Consider the following 20,562-nt stretch of genomic DNA (forward strand, 5'->3'; position numbering starts at 1 on the left):
CACAATGTTTAGCAAACACTGTAATGAATGAATACTGACTTATGACAGAACTTGAAACTAGGCAAAGGGGATGGAGTTTCAATATTGTGATGAATTTTATACAGCTGGATACTTAGTGAAAGTCTTCCATGTGGGTTACCATTCATCTTACCTCATTATTATGTACTAAAATTCAGCTCTGCCTGTCTGCACCAGGATTTAAAAATATATGCTCTTTTAAAAGCACCCAGTTTACTCTCATCTAGATAGAGCTACACAAGAAAATTCTGGCTGGGGATGCACGATGCATTTGTGCAGAACAAACATCACTTACAGGAGATTCAGCAGCAGGCAGAGCACTCCAGCAGCCTGACCCCCATTCAGGTTTTGTCAGGGAACACTTATTTCACCTGAGAGAGTTTCAAGGAAATTCTTTTCTGGGTCTTTGGCGTAAAAAACGGAACAGATTGAACGCCATTGTAATGATTTACATGCTCAGGCCTCCGTTCTGCTGTCTGGTGACTGAACTTTCTCATGATCCACAGAGAATGCCCACTAGCACACAGACTATTGGAACAGCCCTTTTGCTGCCCAGAGAGAGCTCAGTAGCACACACTTTAGTATTAATCACTCATTAAATTTGACTAAAGCAGGGATAAGTTAAGTACTTGATAATAAATAATCAGTATTCCAAAAAAATACCACTCCAAGTATTTTTCCAGTAGTGTTAAAACACACATTTGTTGCAAGGAATAAATATTAAAAAGTACATCAAAAGCAGAAAAAATAAATAGAAAATAATAGGAAATAAAGTCTAAACAAGTGCTAATAGAAATAGGAGTGCTTTTTTTTGGAATAGCATCGCTAATGGCATTGGGTAAGAAGTGCTTTTCTTGGCTGCGAATCTGAAAAAAGAAATTACCTCTATTTAGCAGCTCATCCTTCACAAATGATAGAGATTTCAGTTGCAATAAAATTATGCTCCAGTCAGTTCCTCTCAGAAATGCCAAGATCCTTTAGAACACTGATATTTTTAATGCTGAAATACTGCAGGATATTTCCTATGTTCCACAGATGCTTACTTTGTATCCTGTGACAAGGAAAATACTAAACAATGGCAGCAGCTGGTGAATCATTTCCAAAAGACTGATTCCTCTCTTGAGTAATTCCACTATTACTCAATACACAGTTCCCTGGCAGTACAGTACAATTCCCTGGCGTCTCAGAGGGAAGAATGTGGCACTTTATATTTTATATTAGATAGCATGTATATTTTAAATATCCCCTGATTTAGTTCCAGTTCACATTTTAGACTAATAAGGCTGAAAGGAATTCAATTTTTCCTTTGTTTTTTGCCCTCTATGTCGTCCTTTCCTTAGAGCAATCAGGTTGGTGTTACTTTCTGGTTCTCATGTATTATCCAGTGTCTCTGTGTTGAATCAAGGGAAGGTTTGCCTAAAACAAACACAAAACCACTGCAGTCTTCCTTTAGGCACTGTACTGGTGCTTAAGGATTTGGTTCTCCACTGCTGCGGATTTTTCGTGTGATCTTGGGTTAGACCCACAAAGAAATTCAGGCTGTATTTCATGTATATGTAAACCAGATTTTCTGCCAAGAAAAGCATTTGTCATTCTGATTCCTAGTCACTGGTACTTCTGTTACCCGCCCTTTGCTGTGTCTTGTGACTTTACCAGACTGGAGACCCATCCAGCTTACCACACAAAGCCATTGAGTGGTTCACAGAGGAAAAACAAGCGGCCATGGTTTTCTAAGTAAATCTAAGCAGTGTTAAATACTCGAAGTGAATCTAAAGTGTAAGCAGGCTTCAGTCTTAGCGCACAGAGCAGGCTTGCACCAGCCCCGTGCGCATGCCTTGCCAGTCAGGAAGCGTGCGCTGAGCTCCGTGCAAAACAGAAAGAGTGCTACTTCTGTCTAGTTATCTCTGGCTTTGGTTTTCCTGCCTTTATAGCAGTAGCCCATCCTGACTCTCTGTGTTTCCTTGCTTTTGCTAAAGTAGAAAAGTCAGAGGGCTATAGAAATTTATGCCCAGGCAGAGAAAGGGTCAGAAGCTTAGGTTTTCCATATCATGGTTGAATGGTCTATTACAATGTAGCTGCTGTGTAAAAGAGCTTCTTCCATTTCCAAGTCTTTCTAAAAGAAAAGACTGATCTCTCTTCAGCCTTGGAAATAATTCAGGTGTTAACTACAAGAAAATAGTTCAGGCACCAAGCACAGGAAAAAGTGTCTAGACTGTGAATCCCAAGCAGAAATGGCCATCTCAACTGTAGAGAGCCCTTATTGACACTCTCTGGTGCGTTCCTGCTCCATTTGTTGGCACTTGAGAATCCTTCTCCTTGAAACAAATTTGTCTCTCAGACACTATAGAGAGAGACCTGAAGTATCTAAAACAGCCTTGAAGATTTCACTCCAGAAGCCAAACTGTGAAAGCTAGGTATTGAAAAACTGAGCATAGTTGCCCTTGTCTTCCTCTCTGTGTAAATGTCTTGTTCTTCAGGGTATGTTTTTTTTCATCACGCACTCATGTAATATCTACCATGATGCAAACTTGTTTTCATGTTGTTTCATGCTTCAGCCTGTTCTTGAAGAGTGACAGATGGTCTTTCATATTTGTTTCAAAGATCATGCAAGTCTTTTATGGCTCTTAACTACAGATTTTGACTTTGTAGGTCTAGCACTAGAGTTCCATTTTTAACTAACTCTGGAAAATACATTTCTTACTCTCTTAAGATCAACCAAGATGATTGCTGGTGAAACAACAAGACCTTTTCTTTGATTCCAGTATAATAATATGTATTATTGATCTTAGCATAAAACAATATAGCTGTAGGCAGGGAGACATTATCTGTACAAATATGGAACAAAAAGGTAGTCCTTGCCTTGGTGCGTTTGCAGTGTAAGTACTATATAAGCACACCATACAGACTGATTAGCGTAGTAAAAAAACCAAGGGAACTGCCCTGTCAGCATGCTCTGACTTAACACAACTGCCCAGTCCTAAGCCTGGATAAGGCACAGATAGCTGACAATCAGTATAATTGGTTAAGGAAACAGATTTAGGCTTTTTACAAAAGTGGCCATTCAACAGAGAGTACTGCTGACCCCTCGTGCGTGTGACAGCTCCTGATGAAAGCTATAGAAGTCAGTGCTCTCAATAGTTTGCTGGCAGGAAGAAAATACTTAGTAGTACATGATACAACCGATCCAGTTTATTAAAAACCTCAAGGACTGTGAGGAAGCTGAACTTGAAATCCTTGGCAGAGTGGCAGGTGCAGGCACAACAGAAGAAATATTCCATCTATCCAGGCTGCGGTGTCAACACTTTGAGGGAACAGAACTTATCATAACTGACTACATGGAAAAAATCCCTCACCAGTTAGGAGCTAACTTACCAATACATCAAATGTACGAGACTCCAAAACAGATGTCTAAAGATGGCAATCATACCACCGTGTTGGCAATCATACTGTATTCCAACAGGGGAGCTTAATGGCCATGACAAACACAAGGTCTCTGTTTACCTCTGAAGTACGAATGATTACAATTGCTTGAAATGTCTGCCTATGGGAATTAAAGTACAAGAAGGAAATTTGGGTTGGACTCCTACTGAAGTTCTAAGACACTTGTTGTGTGTGATGATCTTTTCAAGGCTGAACCTGAAGCAGAGAAAAAACCAGCCAGTGCTCAGACTCCAGCTTCAGCTAGTTGTAAGAAAGTTGAAAAGCCAAATGATGCAATGCTTTATCAAGAACAGAAGACAGGAAAGTGGAATTTGAAAATTGCTTAAATATTGAGGCAGAATGAAAGAGGAAAACAAAACAAGCAAACAGTGAAACTCATTAGTAGGAAAGAGAGAAAGAGAGGTGATAGTGGCCTAGCTAGGGCCTGAGGCTGCTGAGGCTGCTGAGGCTCTTTGGAACTGGTTGGAATCCTGTATAAAAGGATTTCAGAACATGAAATGGGCTTCTCAAAAACAAGATGATGAAAATGTTTTGAGGTGAGGTGGAAAACAAAAATGCAGAGAAATCTACCCCGCCTTAACAAATGCTTCTATAGAAGTCAGCAGCAAAGAACACCTCTAGCTCTGAGATTGACATTTTGACATTCATGTCATCTGTATGGGCTGGAGTTAAGCTGAGGATCAACAAAACAGTGAGAGAGGATCATTTCACAAAGGAAATGCTAAAAAGCAAACAACCCTGTCTTCCTTAAAAAAAAAAAAAAAACCAAGAAAAAAAAAGAAAGAAAGAAAAGAAACAGCCTAATACCACTCTGAAGAGTTTTAATAGTTGGGGGAAATTATCCCTTCTGAGTAGAGGAAATAGGGAGCTGTCTGAAAACTAAGCAATCTGCAATAACTGGAGATGAGTCACATTACTGCTAAAGGGAAAGATTTTCTATGGTCTGCAATACACGTGGTGAAAGAAATGGCTTTATAAAGACAAAAATATAAAATATATTTTTAAAGTCTTTATATTAGGCATCATCACGTAAGAATACACAGGGTGGCAGACTTTCTCATCTGTTTCAGCAGTTTAAAAAAAAAAAGACTGTCATTATGTTTCAAGAATGTAACAAGGCAAACAGCAAACCAGCCACTTTATCCATGCCCAAGATGGTCAGTTATTAATTTGCTGTATCTCACGCTCATGTCAAACAAACTCAGGGCCCTGGTATGTAGATCACTCTCATGAATAACACAGATGTCCTGTTCCAGGAACTCGGTTTAAATAGAAAAGATAGAGTAGCAGTACAGGTTGTAAAGTATCTTTATACGCCAAACCAGGAGCTGAGCCACTGAGGGATTTGTGCAGGAGGAATCAGGAAGGTCACAGCAGAATCATGGATGGTACTTGCCGTTCTTAAACCCTGCCACTGCACCAGACGTGCAAGGTGATCCTTTTTGTTGATGCCACGCTGCCAAGACGCCGTGACATCACGCTGACTGTAGAGCTCTCATCCTCTCTGGCTGCGCACGAATACATGTACACAGACCATGGTTGGTTTTTTTTTTCCTGCGTGCGTGGTTCGAGAACATTCCCCCCCCTCCAGGGATGCAGCAGTACATTTATGGCAAGAGGTTAGAGCTGCCGGCCGGAGCTGCGATCCCGGCCCAATTCTGGCAGCCCCAGTGCGGGAGGCAGGGGACGGCCGCCGGTTTCGGCTGTCACCGCACCCCGGCGCCCAGCCCTCGGCCTTGCTGCCCGCCTCCCCGGCGCGCAGGGCGGCCTGAACCCCCTCCTCGGCGGGGGCCGGGGCGGGCGGGAGCGGATGGCCCCGGCGGGCAGCGCGGGAGGCCCGGCGGTCGCCTGAGCGCTCAACATTGCCTTTTTAGGGCTTTTTTTTCTTTCCTCTCTGGTGTTGTTTTTTTTTTTTTCTCTTCTTCTCTCCTTGCAGGGACGGAGCGGCGGCGGGGGCTGGCGGGGCTGCGGCAGAGCCTCCCCCATCCCTCCCTCCCGCCTCCCCCGGCGGGGCCCGGCCCGGCCCGGCGCCGCTCCGCTCCGCTGCGCTCCGCTCCTCCCACCCCGGCAGCGCCGGCGGGCCGGAGGAGGAGCCTGCCGGCAGCCGGCAGCGGCCGGGCTGAAGTGCAGCCAGGGGAGGGGGTGAGCGATGTCCCTGGCGGAGGGGCGGCGGCAGGAGGAAGAAGAGGGGGAAGGGGAAGAAGGGGATGGGGCCGGAGCGGGGGAGGAGGTGGTGCAGATCCGGCTGGGGGACAAGTGCTACCCGGTGTGCAAGAGGAAGCTGATCGAGCAGAGTGACTATTTCCGAGCCCTCTACCGCTCGGGCATGCGGGAGGCAGGGCAGGGCCAGGAGGAGCAGCTGCTGCGCGGGGGGCTGAGCGCTCTGGGGCTGGAGCTGGTGCTGGACTTCATCAACACCTCCTGCCTGGCCAGGCTGGAGCAGGAGGAGGGGGGAGATGAGGAGCCCCCTTTGCTGGAGGAGCTGGTGGAGGCCGCTTCCTACCTGCAGGTCACCCCCTTGCTCCGCCTGCTCCTCTCCCAGGTGAGGCTGGGCAACTGCTTTGAGCTGCACCGCCTGGCTCAGGTCTACGGTCTCCAGGACTTGCACGATGCCTGTCTAGACTTCATGGCCGCCCATTACCATCAAGTGCTGCGGAGGCCCGATGCTCGGCCACATCTCCTCCTGCCCTGTGCTCTCCAGCAGCACTTGAAGGAGAGGCGGATGAGGGGCACCGCCACCCTCGTGGCCATTGGGGACTTCATGGGTGCCTCCTCCCTGGGCCTGCCTCCGGGCTGTCATCCTCAGGTGGAAGCCCCCTGGTCTATGCTGAGGTATGATGAGGAAGCGCAGAGGTGGCTGCCCCTGGCCAACAACCTGCCCCCTGATCTGGTGAACGTCCGAGGCTACGGGTCAGCGATGCTGGACAACTACCTGTTCATCGTTGGGGGCTACAGGATCACCAGCCAGGAGATTTCGGCTGCCCATTGTTACAACCCTTGCCTAAACGAATGGAGTCAGCTGGCTTCAATGAACCAGAAGAGGTAACCCCTGCTCCCTGAAATACATGTGTGTCCGGGTATATTGTCAAAATAGACCCTGTTGAGTCACATGGTGTTGACTGGACTCAGCAGTACGTGAAGTGATTCAGACCTGTCTCTGTGTCGTGAATCACCCGTATCTCTTGCATCATGTGGTGGGAAGGACCGCAGCGCTCAGCAATGGCTTGGCAGCGTGCCACTGGGTAGGCCCGGCAAACCTTGTCTTTGCCGGCAACAGCCATCCCACCGCAGCACAACGCTGCTGCCTCTCTCCTGCTTAAGGGCCCCCTCTGCATGGTGCGAGGAGCTGCTGTGGCAAGGGAAGGGAGAGGAGGACGGAACTTTGTTGCGTAAATGCTGGTGATTAAGGCCTCAGCTGTGGGAGAGCATGAGCTAGGCGTCAGCAGAAGAGGACTGTGCTACAGCTCTCCACCATGTGTGATCATTCACCTCGGTGTGAAATGGTGTTGGGCTCCCACTTTTCATTTAAATTGTAGTGTACAAGGAGCCAGTCTCTTGAAACACCAGTAGAAATTCTCCCTAAAATAACAAAGATTAAAAAAAACCCAAAAGATAAAATTGGAATTCCCTTACTTTCTTTGTGGTATATTTTAACTCCAGTACTGTATGTGACAGGAATTTTTACTGCTCTTAGTGGGGATGTACAGTCTATCAGAGCTAGACGTGGCTGAAAAATTTTAGTTGAAGCTGTTTTTCATTGCTTTGTACTTTCATAAAAATCTGAATGTTTTGTAGGCCTGCATTTTAGTGAAATATTCACCAGAAAAGTGTCAGGAAGATTGTGAGAAATTTCTCACTTTATGAGAATATTTTGATCTGGGAAACATTCATCATTTTGACAAATTAGCTTTTCCCTGTATCCTTTTGAATTGTTTGTTTGCCATTTATGCTTAAATTAGTATTCAGAAACACTTGTATAATTTATGTTTGAAAGAATAATATGGAGCTAGCCTTGAGGGAGACCCAAGAAGAGAGGCCATCTCCCTGGCCAAGGTTGTGGCTACTCTACTTTAATCACGCTGCAGAGGTATCAAAACAAAGACTTTTATTTCATTGAAACAAAATGTTACCCAGTGTGAACTTCCTCATTGATTCCATTTTAAAAATAGTATTTAAATTTTTACCTTCTCTGTAACAAGTAAGGAGGCCAAAATTCACTGTAGAATGGAAATTCTCTTCTCCATCCAGTAAACTCAAGGAGCACCCAGAGACCCCAACCATTGCCATAGATGCTTTGTATCTGGGTAGTAAAACTGCAGTCTCCATTCCAGTCTCTGTTTAGCTCTTGCGAGTTAAAACCCTTCAAAACAGTTTAACCTAAAATTAGTTCTTTCCCATTTCACTCTCTTTTTTTTTTTTTTTTTCAGTTCCCGTGGTGTTACAAGAATTTCACTGAAACAATTGCCTCCATAATCAGTCATTGGAACTGATGGGAAACCTTTTTTTTTTTTTTCCAGTATTTCTGGCTCATTGAAACAGTGTTGTGAAAAATTTCATCTGTGAAATGAATGTTGAGCTTTTAAACACTGAAAACACCTTTTCTTGCAGACATATTTCTCAGAGCCTGAGCCTACAAGCAGTCTTCACTGAGGTGCCTGTGGGAACTGAGATGTTTTAGCCGGCCTCACTTCAGCAGTCTTGCCTATGTGAGCATGATTGAGAGCACATTGCCCTTGGTAGGAAAGGATGATGGGGTCAGCCCACACAGCGTCTCCTATGGAAATTAACTTAAACATAGAAGTCCCACGTTGATCAAGTTACGAGGTTTTGGCATTGGTTTGTGTGATGTTGTCGTGGTTTAACCCCAGCCAGCAACTAAGCACCACACAGCCGCTCGCTCACTCCCCCCGCCCCAGTGGGATGGGGGAGAGAATTGGAAGAGTGAAAGTCAGAAAACTCGTGGGTTGAGATAAGAACAGTTTAATAATTGAAGTAAAATGAAATAAAATAGTAGTAATGGTAATAATAATAATAATAATAATAATAATATAATATAATAATAATATACAAAGCAAGTGATACTCTATACAATTGCTCACCACCTGCCGATCAATGCCCAGCACATCCCCAAGCAGTGATTGCTGCCCCCTGGCTAACTCGCCCCAGTTTATATACTGAGCATGATGTCATATGGTATGGAATAGCCCTTTGGCCAGTCTGGGTCAGCTATCCTGGCTGTGCCCCCTCCCAGCTTCTTGTACACTGGGCTGAGCTTGGGAAGCTGAAAAGTCCTTGACTGGTGTGAGCACTACTTAGCAACAACTAAAACATCAGTGTACCAACATTATTCTCATCCTAAATCCAAACCACAGCACTACACCAGCTACTAGGAAGAAAAATCAACGCTATCCCAGCTGAAACCAGGACAGATGTGTATAGCAAGAGAGATGTTATTATGTGTGATAATTCTGTGGCATGGCGAATGAGGGCTTTCTAAAAAAGGCTTTTTCAAGGCCCTTTTTTCACCTTAGGGCCTGACTGTTGAAACTCTAGATCAGCCTTTTACCATCCACACTTTCCCTTTTCTCTAGGTTATATAATCATTATATCTGAAATAAACGCATGGGTATTTTCTCCTTATATTACTATTTTCAACTGCACTGCCATACTAACTTAATCTTGAAGCCCATCACAGGTGACAGCAAGGTATTCCTTAGCATAGAATTTCACATTGGCCATTTATGGCAGAAAAGTAGTATGTGAATGGATATTTTTGGAATAGTCTCTATTCTTACATTTCATGGTAGTTATTTCAGGTCAAGAAGAACCCAGAATTACATCTGCCTCTAGACTGTAAGGTTGCAAGTAAGTATGTTGCTCTCTGAGTGATAAGCAGGGGAAGTTTTTTTCATGGAAACTCTGCTGACCCCTTCACAAAACATGCTTTTGACTAACATCTTCATGGAGTCAAGAGCAGGGAGATTTTTAGGATCAGGGAGTTTGTATTCAACAGGAACAGCACTGATGCCTGTCTGCCGCACAGATGTGCTGCAATTAGATCTGTACTTTGCTCGGCATTGTATTTTTAGTTTGTTATGCTGTAGTAAAATAAGCAGGGCAGTTGCCCAGCATGCTGCTTAGGAATTACAGTCATGTGACTGTCTGCCAAATGAATTTGTGTCAGCTGATATAATTACATCCCATGGGTGAATTTTTTACATACCTTGAGGGAGGGTTCTAGTTCCCATTGAAGTTGGTTTGACTTCAGACATCTTTTTAAGAGTATCTGGATCTGGCCTATACAAATGGATGCGTATGTTGGCCTCAAGAGAAGGCTGAGGAGTTATGGAAATAATTGTGCTGATTTGCTGTTAATATAAGAAGTTCTCTGCCCTGAACAAACCTTGTAAATTCTATGATTTTTTTATTTTTAATTAATTTCCATTATTATAATATAGAATGCCAGGATGCTGAGATTCTCTACACATGCATAGATGAAGTAGTCCCAACTTACTTCTAAGTAGAAGACAAAAGCCGTCAGATGTATACTGAATACTTAGCAGTCATTCTGGTTTAGGTTATAGCTGTTAGCTTTTTTTCTAGATGTAGAGGTCTTATTACTGTAGTTTCAACTTTGTCCACAATAGGTAACTCCTGTATATTATTCCTGTGATGCCCACATAAGCTTGAGAAAGTGTTATTCCCTATTCATGCATACACAAGGCAGATAAAATAATTTGCTCAGGCTCATATAGGAAGCCTGTGACTGAGCCTGGAATTTCCCATCATCTGAGGGCTAAATCTGGTGCCGGTCACAAATAGTCCATAACTGATCACAGTTTCTAGATCTTTTAATTCTAGAGATATTGCTGTACCTGGAATAGTGTCTTCAGAGAACTACCTGGGCTTTTTCGTGGAAGAAACTTCATGTAAATGTTGCCCAAGACCACTTCTGGTCTTTAGGGACAGGAAGGTAACAAGGTACTTTGTGCACTGTTCAAGTAATGCCCTTCAATACCTTTCCATACTTTTGTTTAAATTGATGCTGTCAGTTGAAATTTGCTATTTAAAAATAATATACTCATAGGATTTCTACTGCATGTGCCAGTTACAGCTGTATATTCCACTTTTATTTTCCTTCAGAACACTCATGGCAGGTAAATCTTCCAGGCTTGGAAGACCCTTGTAAGCCCCTGGCTGGGATTACACACATGCATGTGGAACATCGGTTTTGTGAGCAATCTGTGCCTGAACCGTTGCCACTCTGAGGGCTCTTACAGGAATATAGGAGGGGATGCTGCTGGGGAATGGTAGTGGTTTATGAGACCTTCTCTTTCTGCATTTTTTAATATTTATTTTCACTCAAAATTCCTCTGTGTTCGGGGAAAATAGGGTTTTCAAAAATTTTTAAGTTGGAAATATTCATGTCACATTTATCACAAATGTATCACACACTTCCAAACCTAAAGGTTGGATGCAGCGTGCTCTGCGGACTCATATAAGGAATGTAAAAAAAAAAAAAAAGTGGTTCATGCAAAAAGTGTAAACTGCTTTGGAATTGCCTTCATAACTGTGCTTTCATGATTCGTCGTCTCTGTCGTAAATGCTTTAACTCTAGAATAAAGAAGTCATCTGGTTTGTGAGAAATTTTACGGTTAAAGTTGATCATTTGGCAGGAAGGAACCACAGGTTAGTTAGTCCAACCCTCCCGCTCTACAGCAGGACCAACATTACCTTGCAAATACATGTCTAACTTGTTCTTGAAACCCTCCAGCAATGTAGGTTCCAACCTCCTTCCTCCCAGGTAACTTGTTCACATGTTTAACTACCCCTCTGATCAAGAAGTCCTCTCTAATATCTATGCTAACTTTTTCTTGTTGTCTACTAAATGAATTATATCTGTCAGTGAACAAAAAGAACGCTTGCTGTCCTCTTTATAGCCACTTTCGTAGTGGTCTCCTACAGATACATCTATGGCTGTTAATGCAATCCAGAACAATGTGGGGTTTTTTGCAAGTTGTTGAATGTTGTCGTGTATTCAGAAGGGTATGCACTCTGAGCCCCAGATCCTATGCATTTGTGCATTAATTTTCCTTCCTTCCTGCATATAGTGCTTTGCACTTGTCTTTATTGAATGAAAAATGTATTTTAAACTATGGTAAAACCCCATGGCTCACTCTTGCTTGTGTTCCTGGGGTTCCTTTCAGAGGAAATGAGGGACATCAGAAGACAGCTCATACCTGGTCTTGTCCCAACAAAAAGGGTATGCACTAGGAAATTTGGAAACTGTTTTTGATCCCTCAAGTTTAGATAACTCACTGATGTGAGTGGAGTTATATCACAGTTGAATCTGATAGACTGTACAGCTCTGTTGTTTCCAAGCTGTAGTCCATGGAACAGTTGTTAGTTGTGGAGAGCTGGCTGGTTGCTCAGTGTTTGCTTTCCTTGTTTCCAGCTGCTCCAACACATTAAAAGAGTATAAAAATACACTAAATATTTCCTAATGTTCACTCTCCATAAAAACACCTGCTGTTATTGGCATGGAAAGGTGAATGGCAGAAGTTTTTTCATAACATATTGAGCCATTGTCCAAACTTTCATATGAAGTGATACTGATGGATACTTATGGCTACTTTTGAGTAAAAAGAACCATATAGTTGACATGTTCCATAAATCTGAGATACTTCCACTGCATGTCATCCATTTTAGCAAGTGTTGGAAGTGGTTAAATGACTGACACAAATGTACGTGGCCTCCTTCTAGAATAATTGAAGTTGAAAATTGTGCCATACATCTTTCACCGGGTAGTTTTCCCTGTGCTGCAAGAAGCAATTCAGTGATATGAAGGCCATCAAGAAAAACTGTATAAATTACCTCCATTCAAATAAAATAGTAAGAGGCTACAATTAGAGGGTAACTAGAGAAGCATGTGTGAATTAGGAAACCTGAATTCTTTAATGTTCTGACACTACACACTCGTTTAGTTAATTAATGCCCTCTGTAGCAGAACTTTTAGCATGTTTATAAAGTGTCTAGAAGATCTTAGAATAGGGAAACGTTATCTGTGTACGTATGCACTCATTTTCTAAGCAAAAAATCCTACACCATCTCCATCATAGGCACAGAGTTACAGACTTTCTAACATACTTTATATTTTAAAGAATTGCTTGGAAAATGCATTTACATTTTGTGGTTTTGTCCCTCTGTTAATTTGTGGATTTTTTTTTTCCACCATAACTTTTAGAACAGGTACATTGCTTTGAAAATCATAATGTTTTGCAAATAATTATCCTCATTTCATACCCGCTATTGGTTGCCATGTTATTCTGGATTCTCTACGATGGAAAACATAATTGCTGTAGAGAGGAGATGAACAGAGTGACCTAATCGTAAATGTCAGCAAAAAAAAAAGAATAAAAAGCAATTAATTCCTTCAAAGGAGCATTTTAGTTTCCAAAGCTATATCAGGATGACAAGAACAAAATGATTCCATCTGGAAACAAATTCTTTTTCCAAATATACTTAATAAAAAGAAATTGCAGGGCAGTCTGCTGCTAGGCAGGGTTCATTTTATCCAGACAAAATCCTGCAAAACTACTTAGCGGTAAGTTTTGAATCTTGGATTCATGCAGAGTGAAACTCACTTTACTTGCTCAGCAGGCCAATGCAAGTCTAAAGCACCACTTCAGTTTTACAGACATAACGCAGTTCCCCATTTGGCTTTATGCTGAGCTGGTGCACTCCAGTGACTTTCACACATTTAGTTAGTTGGGATACTGGATGGCAAAATCCCGATTTGGCTCAGCAGTAGAGAAGGAACAATCTTTCTAGGCAATGAGACTGTTTCTGAAGACAAGAAGAGCTCATCTTTTATTAGACCAGCTTCCATAGCTGGAAGGCATAACTGAGCATGCAAGCCCTCCAACTTCGAGCCCTCCAATTTCTTGCTACAGACTTGTGCCATTAACCTCCATAGACCAGTTTCTGCCTATGTTATCTTAAAAGTTGTAAGGCTTCTTGTGCTTCAGTAATTAGAAAGTTGCCCTTTGCCATGTGTGAAATATACAGCACAATGGAACAGAATATGAAATAAAAGAACAGGGCATTGCCTGTGGACTGCAATGTATTTTGTTCAGCTATGGGTGGAACGTTAATTTACAGAGATATCTTGCTTCAGTGGGATGGAGGATGTATTTAGTAGTTTAATGCTGAATAAGGTACAGGAGATTCTCTCTTCCTTCTTTTGCAGAACATGAGTCAATGTCTACTGCTTTAAATTTCTGTTTATTAGGGTTATTAAAGAGATTCTATATTATAGACTAAGATGAGTACACATTCTTAGGCATTCATCAAGTCTTGTTTGAAATTTTGTCAATTTTAACTAAAAAAATATCCTTCACTGTGTGTATATATAATATGCTTTTCTCTACTAAAAGTACTTACTAAAAGCCTAGTAAAAACGAGACAGCTACTGAACACATTAGTTAACTAAACATTTAGATCTCAAACTGTGGCAGATTGAAATCCAAAATAAAATATTCATCAGTCTCAGCATCAACACCGTTAACGTCCAGAATGTCACTGGTTACTGTCCTAAGTAATTACAGTGTAATTATAGAATTTTGGCCTGGCACAGAAGGATTTAGATGCTGTAATATATGAAGTGATGGTACAAGTTGTAAGTGATGATGAGTATGCTGGAGCCTGGATAGGAAGAACTTTCTCTCCTATATTTTTCTGTACATCTATTTAACCTATTTCAATGCTGCAATCTTTTCTTTCAGGTCCAATTTTAAGCTTTTGGCTGTAAATGGAAAGCTCTATGCCGTCGGTGGTCAATCCCTTTCCAATGTGGAGTGCTATAACCCAGAAAACGACTGGTGGAATTTTGTAGCATCCATGCCAAACCCTCTTGCAGAATTCTCAGCTTGTGAGTGTAAAGGCAAGATCTATGTTATTGGAGGATACACTACACGAGGTAAAAAGCTTGCTTTTGTTTTTTTGTTTTTTCATTTCACCTGATTGCTTCTAAGGCCCAGATGATTTTCTGCTCTTTTTCAGGAAATCTTTTGAACTGATTTAGAAAGCTGCATGATACACATTAAAACATGTAGAAATAAATCGCTGGTAGAAAATAATTGACAAATGAAAACAAAAAATTAGCTCTGTCATACAAGAATCAGATTTTTTTTTTTTTCAGGGCCTACATGGACCCAGGGCTCTGTTATTCTGAGGGAACAGACTGATGGGTACTTCAGCACCCAGCTTAGCCCTCCTTTTTTTAGATTTTGATCATACAGTAGAAAGAGAGGTCTCAACAGATACACTTTGTTTAATTTTTAAATACATGTTTTAGACTGTCAGAATGAAAAATATGAAGAAAATATCTGCCTGCATTAGTATTTCTCATGTGTTAATAGATGTCATGATACTTTTACTATAGCATTTCAGTGTTTCACAGGTAAATTCAAGCTATAGGTAAGATTTTCAGCGCTGAAAATCCTTAACTGAATAATTAATCAAAAGCTTAAGCAAGAACCAAGATTTTTTACTTATGTCCTTTCTATACCCTGTTTTCTGAGGATACTGTACAGAGGGAAGGATTTGAAGTTGCATTCTCTCCTGACAATTTCTTTTTCTTTATCCAGTGCGAAAGCAAGCCACTTAAAAAGAGCTCTTATTTGTTTATTCCTTAAGCACATAGTGCCATTCTTTGGGAGGAATACCATTTTCTCAGAATTCTAGAAGTTAACCTTTTTTTCATGTCAAATGTTTAGTATTTACCAGGATTTCCTAAATTTAAATTCCTACCTCTAGGCCTTTGCCCACTTCATTTGACCACAGTAGTTTTAAACTTTTTTCCAAATGGAGAATAAAATTAGAAGAGATATCAGCTTTTGCAGAGAGTACTGCAATCAAAGCTAAACTGACATTAGAACAAGCTGTCCCTTCTAGTGTCTGAGCAGATTTTAGCTCTGAACCATTATAAGGTTTATAAAAGACACACTTCCACCCCTCATGGTCCTTGTGGTAATGATAACCTTCAAAAGTGTTTTCTCCAGTCCATTCTGCCCCAGAACCTGGTGGCTTCACCGAGGAAAACAAAAGATATTAGAGTGCTTGTGCCCATATGGAGGGCCATGCTGTGTTGTGCTCTGCAGTCCCAATCCTCTGGTCATCTCCACTAAAGGATGGGATGCATTGTGCTTCCTGATGTCTGGCACTAGGATGGAAGGATGTCTGGCACACAACACTTGCTGTGCTGAAAAGTCAGACCCAAGGGAAAACATCTTTGAGATGAGAGCAGAGAACAAGGAGGAGGGGCTGAAACAGAGAGTAATGGGAAGACTTGTCTCTAGAGACCTGAGTTTGGATTTTTGTCATTTTTATCTAGAGAAAGAGAAAGAAGTGGTAAGAAGAAAAAGCTCTGATTTGGTTAATAGTGCTACTAGATTACAGGAGTGCCAGCTTTTCTCCTATATCTCCTGCACTTAGCAAGTTCCTTTTCTGGTGCTTGTGCTGTTCTTTCTTCAGGCTGCCTACTCCTGGTGTCATGGATAGGAAGATCGGTGTGTTGCTGATGCAGATCCTATTCCCTTAAGATTCATTAACAGAGCATATCTAGTCAGGATTGCTGCCCTGTGTTGAACTCCTTATTCAGTACTTCAGTAGTTTCAATTGAAGAAGGATAGTCAGTGATTAACCTCTTGCTTCTTCCACACCTCAGGGGATTGCCACTGACCCTCTGGCCTCTGTCTTTTCCCAGATCTTTTCTTAGGTCTTTTCCTAAAGGCCATTTTTAATGGAAACAGGATAGTAAAACAGTATAAAGTTGTGAGCAGTGGATAACTACCATATTTAAGCTTATGTTTAAATCCAAGACCATTCAGGACAACAAATGCCTGTGCTTGTTATAAATAAAGATCCTTTCCTCAATGAGGGTCTAGAATCAGTTTTTCTGTGACACCTTGACTTAGGACAGCTATTGGACTTAGTAACCACAATTGCTGCAATTACACTGGTGATTTACCTTCCAAGTTATGCAGATGTTAAACGGTGTTAAGGCATAACTATCTGAGAGGTGCTGAGGTTCATTTGCTGTTTCACTACATTCACTAAACAAAACACATGCAGGAATTAATATGTAATTTTTTATAGTATTTCTGCATATATCTCCTTAAGAGTGTAATTTTGGTAGGTTTTGTGCATTGTTTTTTTGATCCGTGTAGAGCCTTCTTCTGAGACTACACTTTCCAAAAGATAGTAGGATATGGAATTTCCCTCTGTAAATTATAATGACACTTCTTGAATAAAGAGCCTCCTTCCAGTTCTCAGCTCTCACTTGTGAACTTGATCTAAACTCTCACTTGATCCTAATAGAACCTTCGTGTTAGGAACTGTAATGTTTGTGTTTTGGTTTTGGGTTTTTTTTGCTTCAGTGGATATAAAAGACCCAGGCTCTGGACTGAGTGAATGAGGGCCATATCGCAATAGACTTCCATTTCATATGCCCCCTCTCAAACCATGGCACTTTTTACCTGGAAAGATCACTGCTATAGATAAACATAGAAACTTAATTACTGGAAATGTTGGGATTTTTTCCCCCCCTAATGAGTCAGAGAAAGATACATTGTTTGTACACAAAGATCATCTATATGTAGAGCTTTGATCAGCAATTTCATAAAGCATTGCCATGATATTTTTCCTCTTTTTTCCTTTATTTCATGTGGATTACGTGATCAGGAAGGCAATGTACAGTAATAAGCAATGACTGAAAGTCATCAGAGTGCAAGGAAATGCTATAGCAGCACCTCCCTAATCATGCTGCTAATGCACTTCATTCATGACAATCCAGTTATATTTATGGCTATTTATACCTGTGCCCTTACATAACTTGTCAGTATGTCACCGCCTGCTGTTCCACTTGGGAGCTCATCTGGAGATCGTCATGCAGGATAGACTTGTAATATGAAGCAGATTTTATTAAAAGACCAGGCTGGAGTTTGCAAACCTGTTGCCGCTTGTCACTTGAGTTTGGATTTAAGCTCTGGTCTCCAGAGATTGAAACTGAATTTACTAGCTCTCATGGTTTAACCCCAGCCAGCAGCTAAGCACCACGCAGCCGCTCACTCACTCCCCTCTAGTGGGATGGGGGAGAGAATTGGAAGAGTAAAAGTGAGAAAACTCATGGGTTGAGGTAAAGACAGTTTAATAGGTAAAGCAAAAGCTGCGCGCACAAGCGAAGTGAAACAAGGAACTCATTCACTGCTTCCCATCAGCAGGCAGGTGTTCAGCCATCTCCAGGAAAGCAGGGCTCCGTCACACGTAACGGTTACTTGGGAAGACAAATGCCACCACACCACATGTCCCCCCCTTCCTTCTTCTTCCCCCAGCTTTATAAGCTAAGCATGATGTCATATGGTATGGAATAGCCCTTTGGTCAGTTGGGGTCAGCTGTCCTGGCTGTGCCCCCTCCCAGCTTCTTGTGCACCTGGCAGAGCATGGGAAGCTGAAAAGTCCTTGACTAGTGTAAACTCTACTCAGCAAGAACCAAAACATCAGTGTCTTATCAACATTATTCTCATCCTAAATCCAAAACACAGCACTATACCAGCTAAGAAGAAAATTAACTCTATCCCAGCCAAAACCAGGACACTAGCTAACGAGTCCTGTCCATTCTGTGTTAATTTAGTGAAGCCTTGGACACAGCTAGGTTCTCCACTGCACCATAAATCAGGGTGGTATTGTAACAATTTTGTAGCACAACAGTATTGCAAACACATGCATCCACTGGATTGTAAATGAAGTATAGATACAGCTTCAGCTTTTTTCTGTGCCTCTGTCTGATGATGGAGGATGGAGTTCCTGGTTCTTAAATGATTTTGACAATGTGTATTTCTCTCTTTATGAGATACTGAACATGTGCTGTTAGGTCATCCATGCCACTTGCTGAAACATAACTAGCTTTATGAATTTTACTCCATAAAACTTTGATTTATGGAATGAAATGCAAAGTATCGAAGTTAAGCTTGAATGATAAATCATCACTTGACAGCCATTAATGAAGCATACTGTGTTCATGATAATGTGATTCATCTGTGATCACTGTTGGAGGGCAGAATATTGTTCCACTTCCCTTTTCATAAAAATTTCTTACGTATCAATCAGAGACAAAATTAAAAGCATAAGTTAAAAGGTAGGGGCTATTCTGCTAAAATCTGCATCCCCAGACCATTTGCGTCATGTAATGTGCCAGAAGCGGCTTAATTTTTCCCTCTGCAAAAGAAGAGAACGTTCCAACTTTTGTTGTCAAGGGCAAAGACTCACAGTTCTCAATAACCAATGTTTCTTCCCTGGTGTGCTATGCTTTTGCACTGTAATACATTAGCAATCTGTAATAATGGCTGATAGAGTTTGTAGGGAGGAGAATCCTCTTCCACGGGTACCTTCTAATATATTTATTTATTTGTAAATATCTCTCCTCTGTTTCAGATAGGAATATGAACATTTTGCAGTACTGTCCCACTTCTGATTCCTGGACCAACTTTGAACTTTGTGATGTCCATGTTCGCAAACAACAGATGCTCTCTGTTGAAGAAACTATATATCTGGTAGGGGGTTGTATTCATGAACTTGGACCAAACCAAAAATCCAACCAAAGTGAGGACGTGTTAACTGTGCAGTCTTACAACATTGCTACCAAAGAGTGGCTCTACCTCAAAGAGAACACTTCAAAATCGGGTCTTAACTTGACTTGCACTCTCCACAATGATGGAGTCTATATATTGAGTAGGGATATTACTTTATCTACAAGCTTGGAGCACCGTGTTTTTCTTAAGTATAATATATTTACGGACAGTTGGGAGTCACTAAGACGCTTTCCAGCCTTTGGACAAAACATGCTGATTTGTTCTATGTATTTGCCTGATGTGCGAGAATTGTAACAGCATCGGATTTTTCTTTTCAGCTCATTAATCATTCTTGGAAGAAATATTGCTCCCTCTAAATAATTCCAGTTTCAGAATGTAATGTGGTTGCATAACGTAGGCCTAAATACTGATTCTGTTCTTTAAAAAAGTTGCAAAATCCAATATTAAGAGAAATGCTTCTAGAAGCACTTTTAGGATTTCATTTTAAAAATTCTATTGTTCTGGATTTAAATTTCACCAGGTATTGTATACCAGGAGTATACATGATAAAAGTGGAAATAATTCAATAAAGTAAATAATAAGTCTAAGGAAAATCACAAAGAGAATTATTTCTTTTAAAATGCAGTTTTTACTCAAACTATGTCCTGTCAAATGCACAATGTTTAAAATTGCTTATACTATCATATTTTTATCTCTTTTACGGTAACAAGTGAGATTCTCAAAGGTGCCAGCAATTGGGGTACCATCAAGAAATAAGAACTTCCCCTGAATTATTTGTAACAAAATACTTTGCCAGGGACTGGGAGGAATTGCGTAGAGTCTTATGGTTGCAGTTGGATACTAGATGCTCCTTTAATGGAAGTTGACAGCATTTATTGCTACCATTAAGATAGAGGAAAAAAGACTGTAAATTCAAATAGGGAAGATTGCTCATCTTCAGAAAGGTTTTAAGTTTTAGTTACCTTGTTGTATTCTATAGTACTGAGTGTTAAAGATATGTTAAAGTGTTATAGTTGGCAACAAGCTGCGTGTTAGGATGGAGATCCTGCACCAGGCGCATCCTGCTTGATAATGGTCATCCAGGACATCCACCACTCAGTATGGAAGCGTTGATTTGTGTAAATGACTTCCTGCCATCACCACCCAAAGCAGAGGTACATGAATGTTGGCTCTTTCTTATGTTACCAGGAGCTTGATAGAGATTCCCTCAAGTTTGCCACCCAAAGTCATTAGTTTCTACAAAGAGCACGGTAAGATGGTCACCGTGAATACTCCTTTGTGGGGATTCAAGCATAGATACTCTAGGAGCTTCCAGTTCCTGCCTATTCCCTGAGAGAATTATAATCATGATTGGCCCCTTTTCTCTTTGTAGCTGACAAGTTCAAAAGCGTCTTCTGAAGGCATCTACCCAGGCATGGAATGTGTGTCCTTGTGACAGGAAAAGAAGGTCTTG

The 20,562-nt window shown here is 41.4% G+C and overlaps 1 protein-coding gene across 1 annotated transcript; it reads left to right on the plus strand.

The window, feature by feature from the left end:
* The first annotated feature begins 5,608 nt into the window (after positions 1-5,608).
* On the plus strand, positions 5,609-20,291 carry KLHL42 (kelch like family member 42). The gene is made up of 3 exons (XM_009464897.2): positions 5,609-6,501; positions 14,244-14,437; positions 18,952-20,291. Exons 1-3 carry the CDS (start codon positions 5,609-5,611, stop codon positions 19,401-19,403), a joined length of 1,539 nt encoding a protein of 512 aa, XP_009463172.1. The 3' UTR covers positions 19,404-20,291.
* The last annotated feature ends 271 nt before the right edge of the window (positions 20,292-20,562 follow it).

This window comes from Nipponia nippon, unplaced genomic scaffold (genome assembly GCF_047370975.1).
Source record: "Nipponia nippon isolate SJK-2023a ecotype South Korea unplaced genomic scaffold, ASM4737097v1 scaffold_3, whole genome shotgun sequence".
In the NCBI taxonomy this organism is placed as follows: domain Eukaryota; kingdom Metazoa; phylum Chordata; class Aves; order Pelecaniformes; family Threskiornithidae; genus Nipponia; species Nipponia nippon.

Coding starts and splice junctions, on each gene's coding strand:
- KLHL42 (XM_009464897.2), top strand. CDS start 5,609: ATGTCCCTGGCGGAGGGGCGGCGGCAGGAGGAAGAAGAGGGGGAAGGG. Junction 6,502..14,243: donor GCTTCAATGAACCAGAAGAG/GTAACCCCTGCT, acceptor CTTTTCTTTCAG/GTCCAATTTTAAGCTTTTGG. Junction 14,438..18,951: donor TGGAGGATACACTACACGAG/GTAAAAAGCTTG, acceptor CCTCTGTTTCAG/ATAGGAATATGAACATTTTG.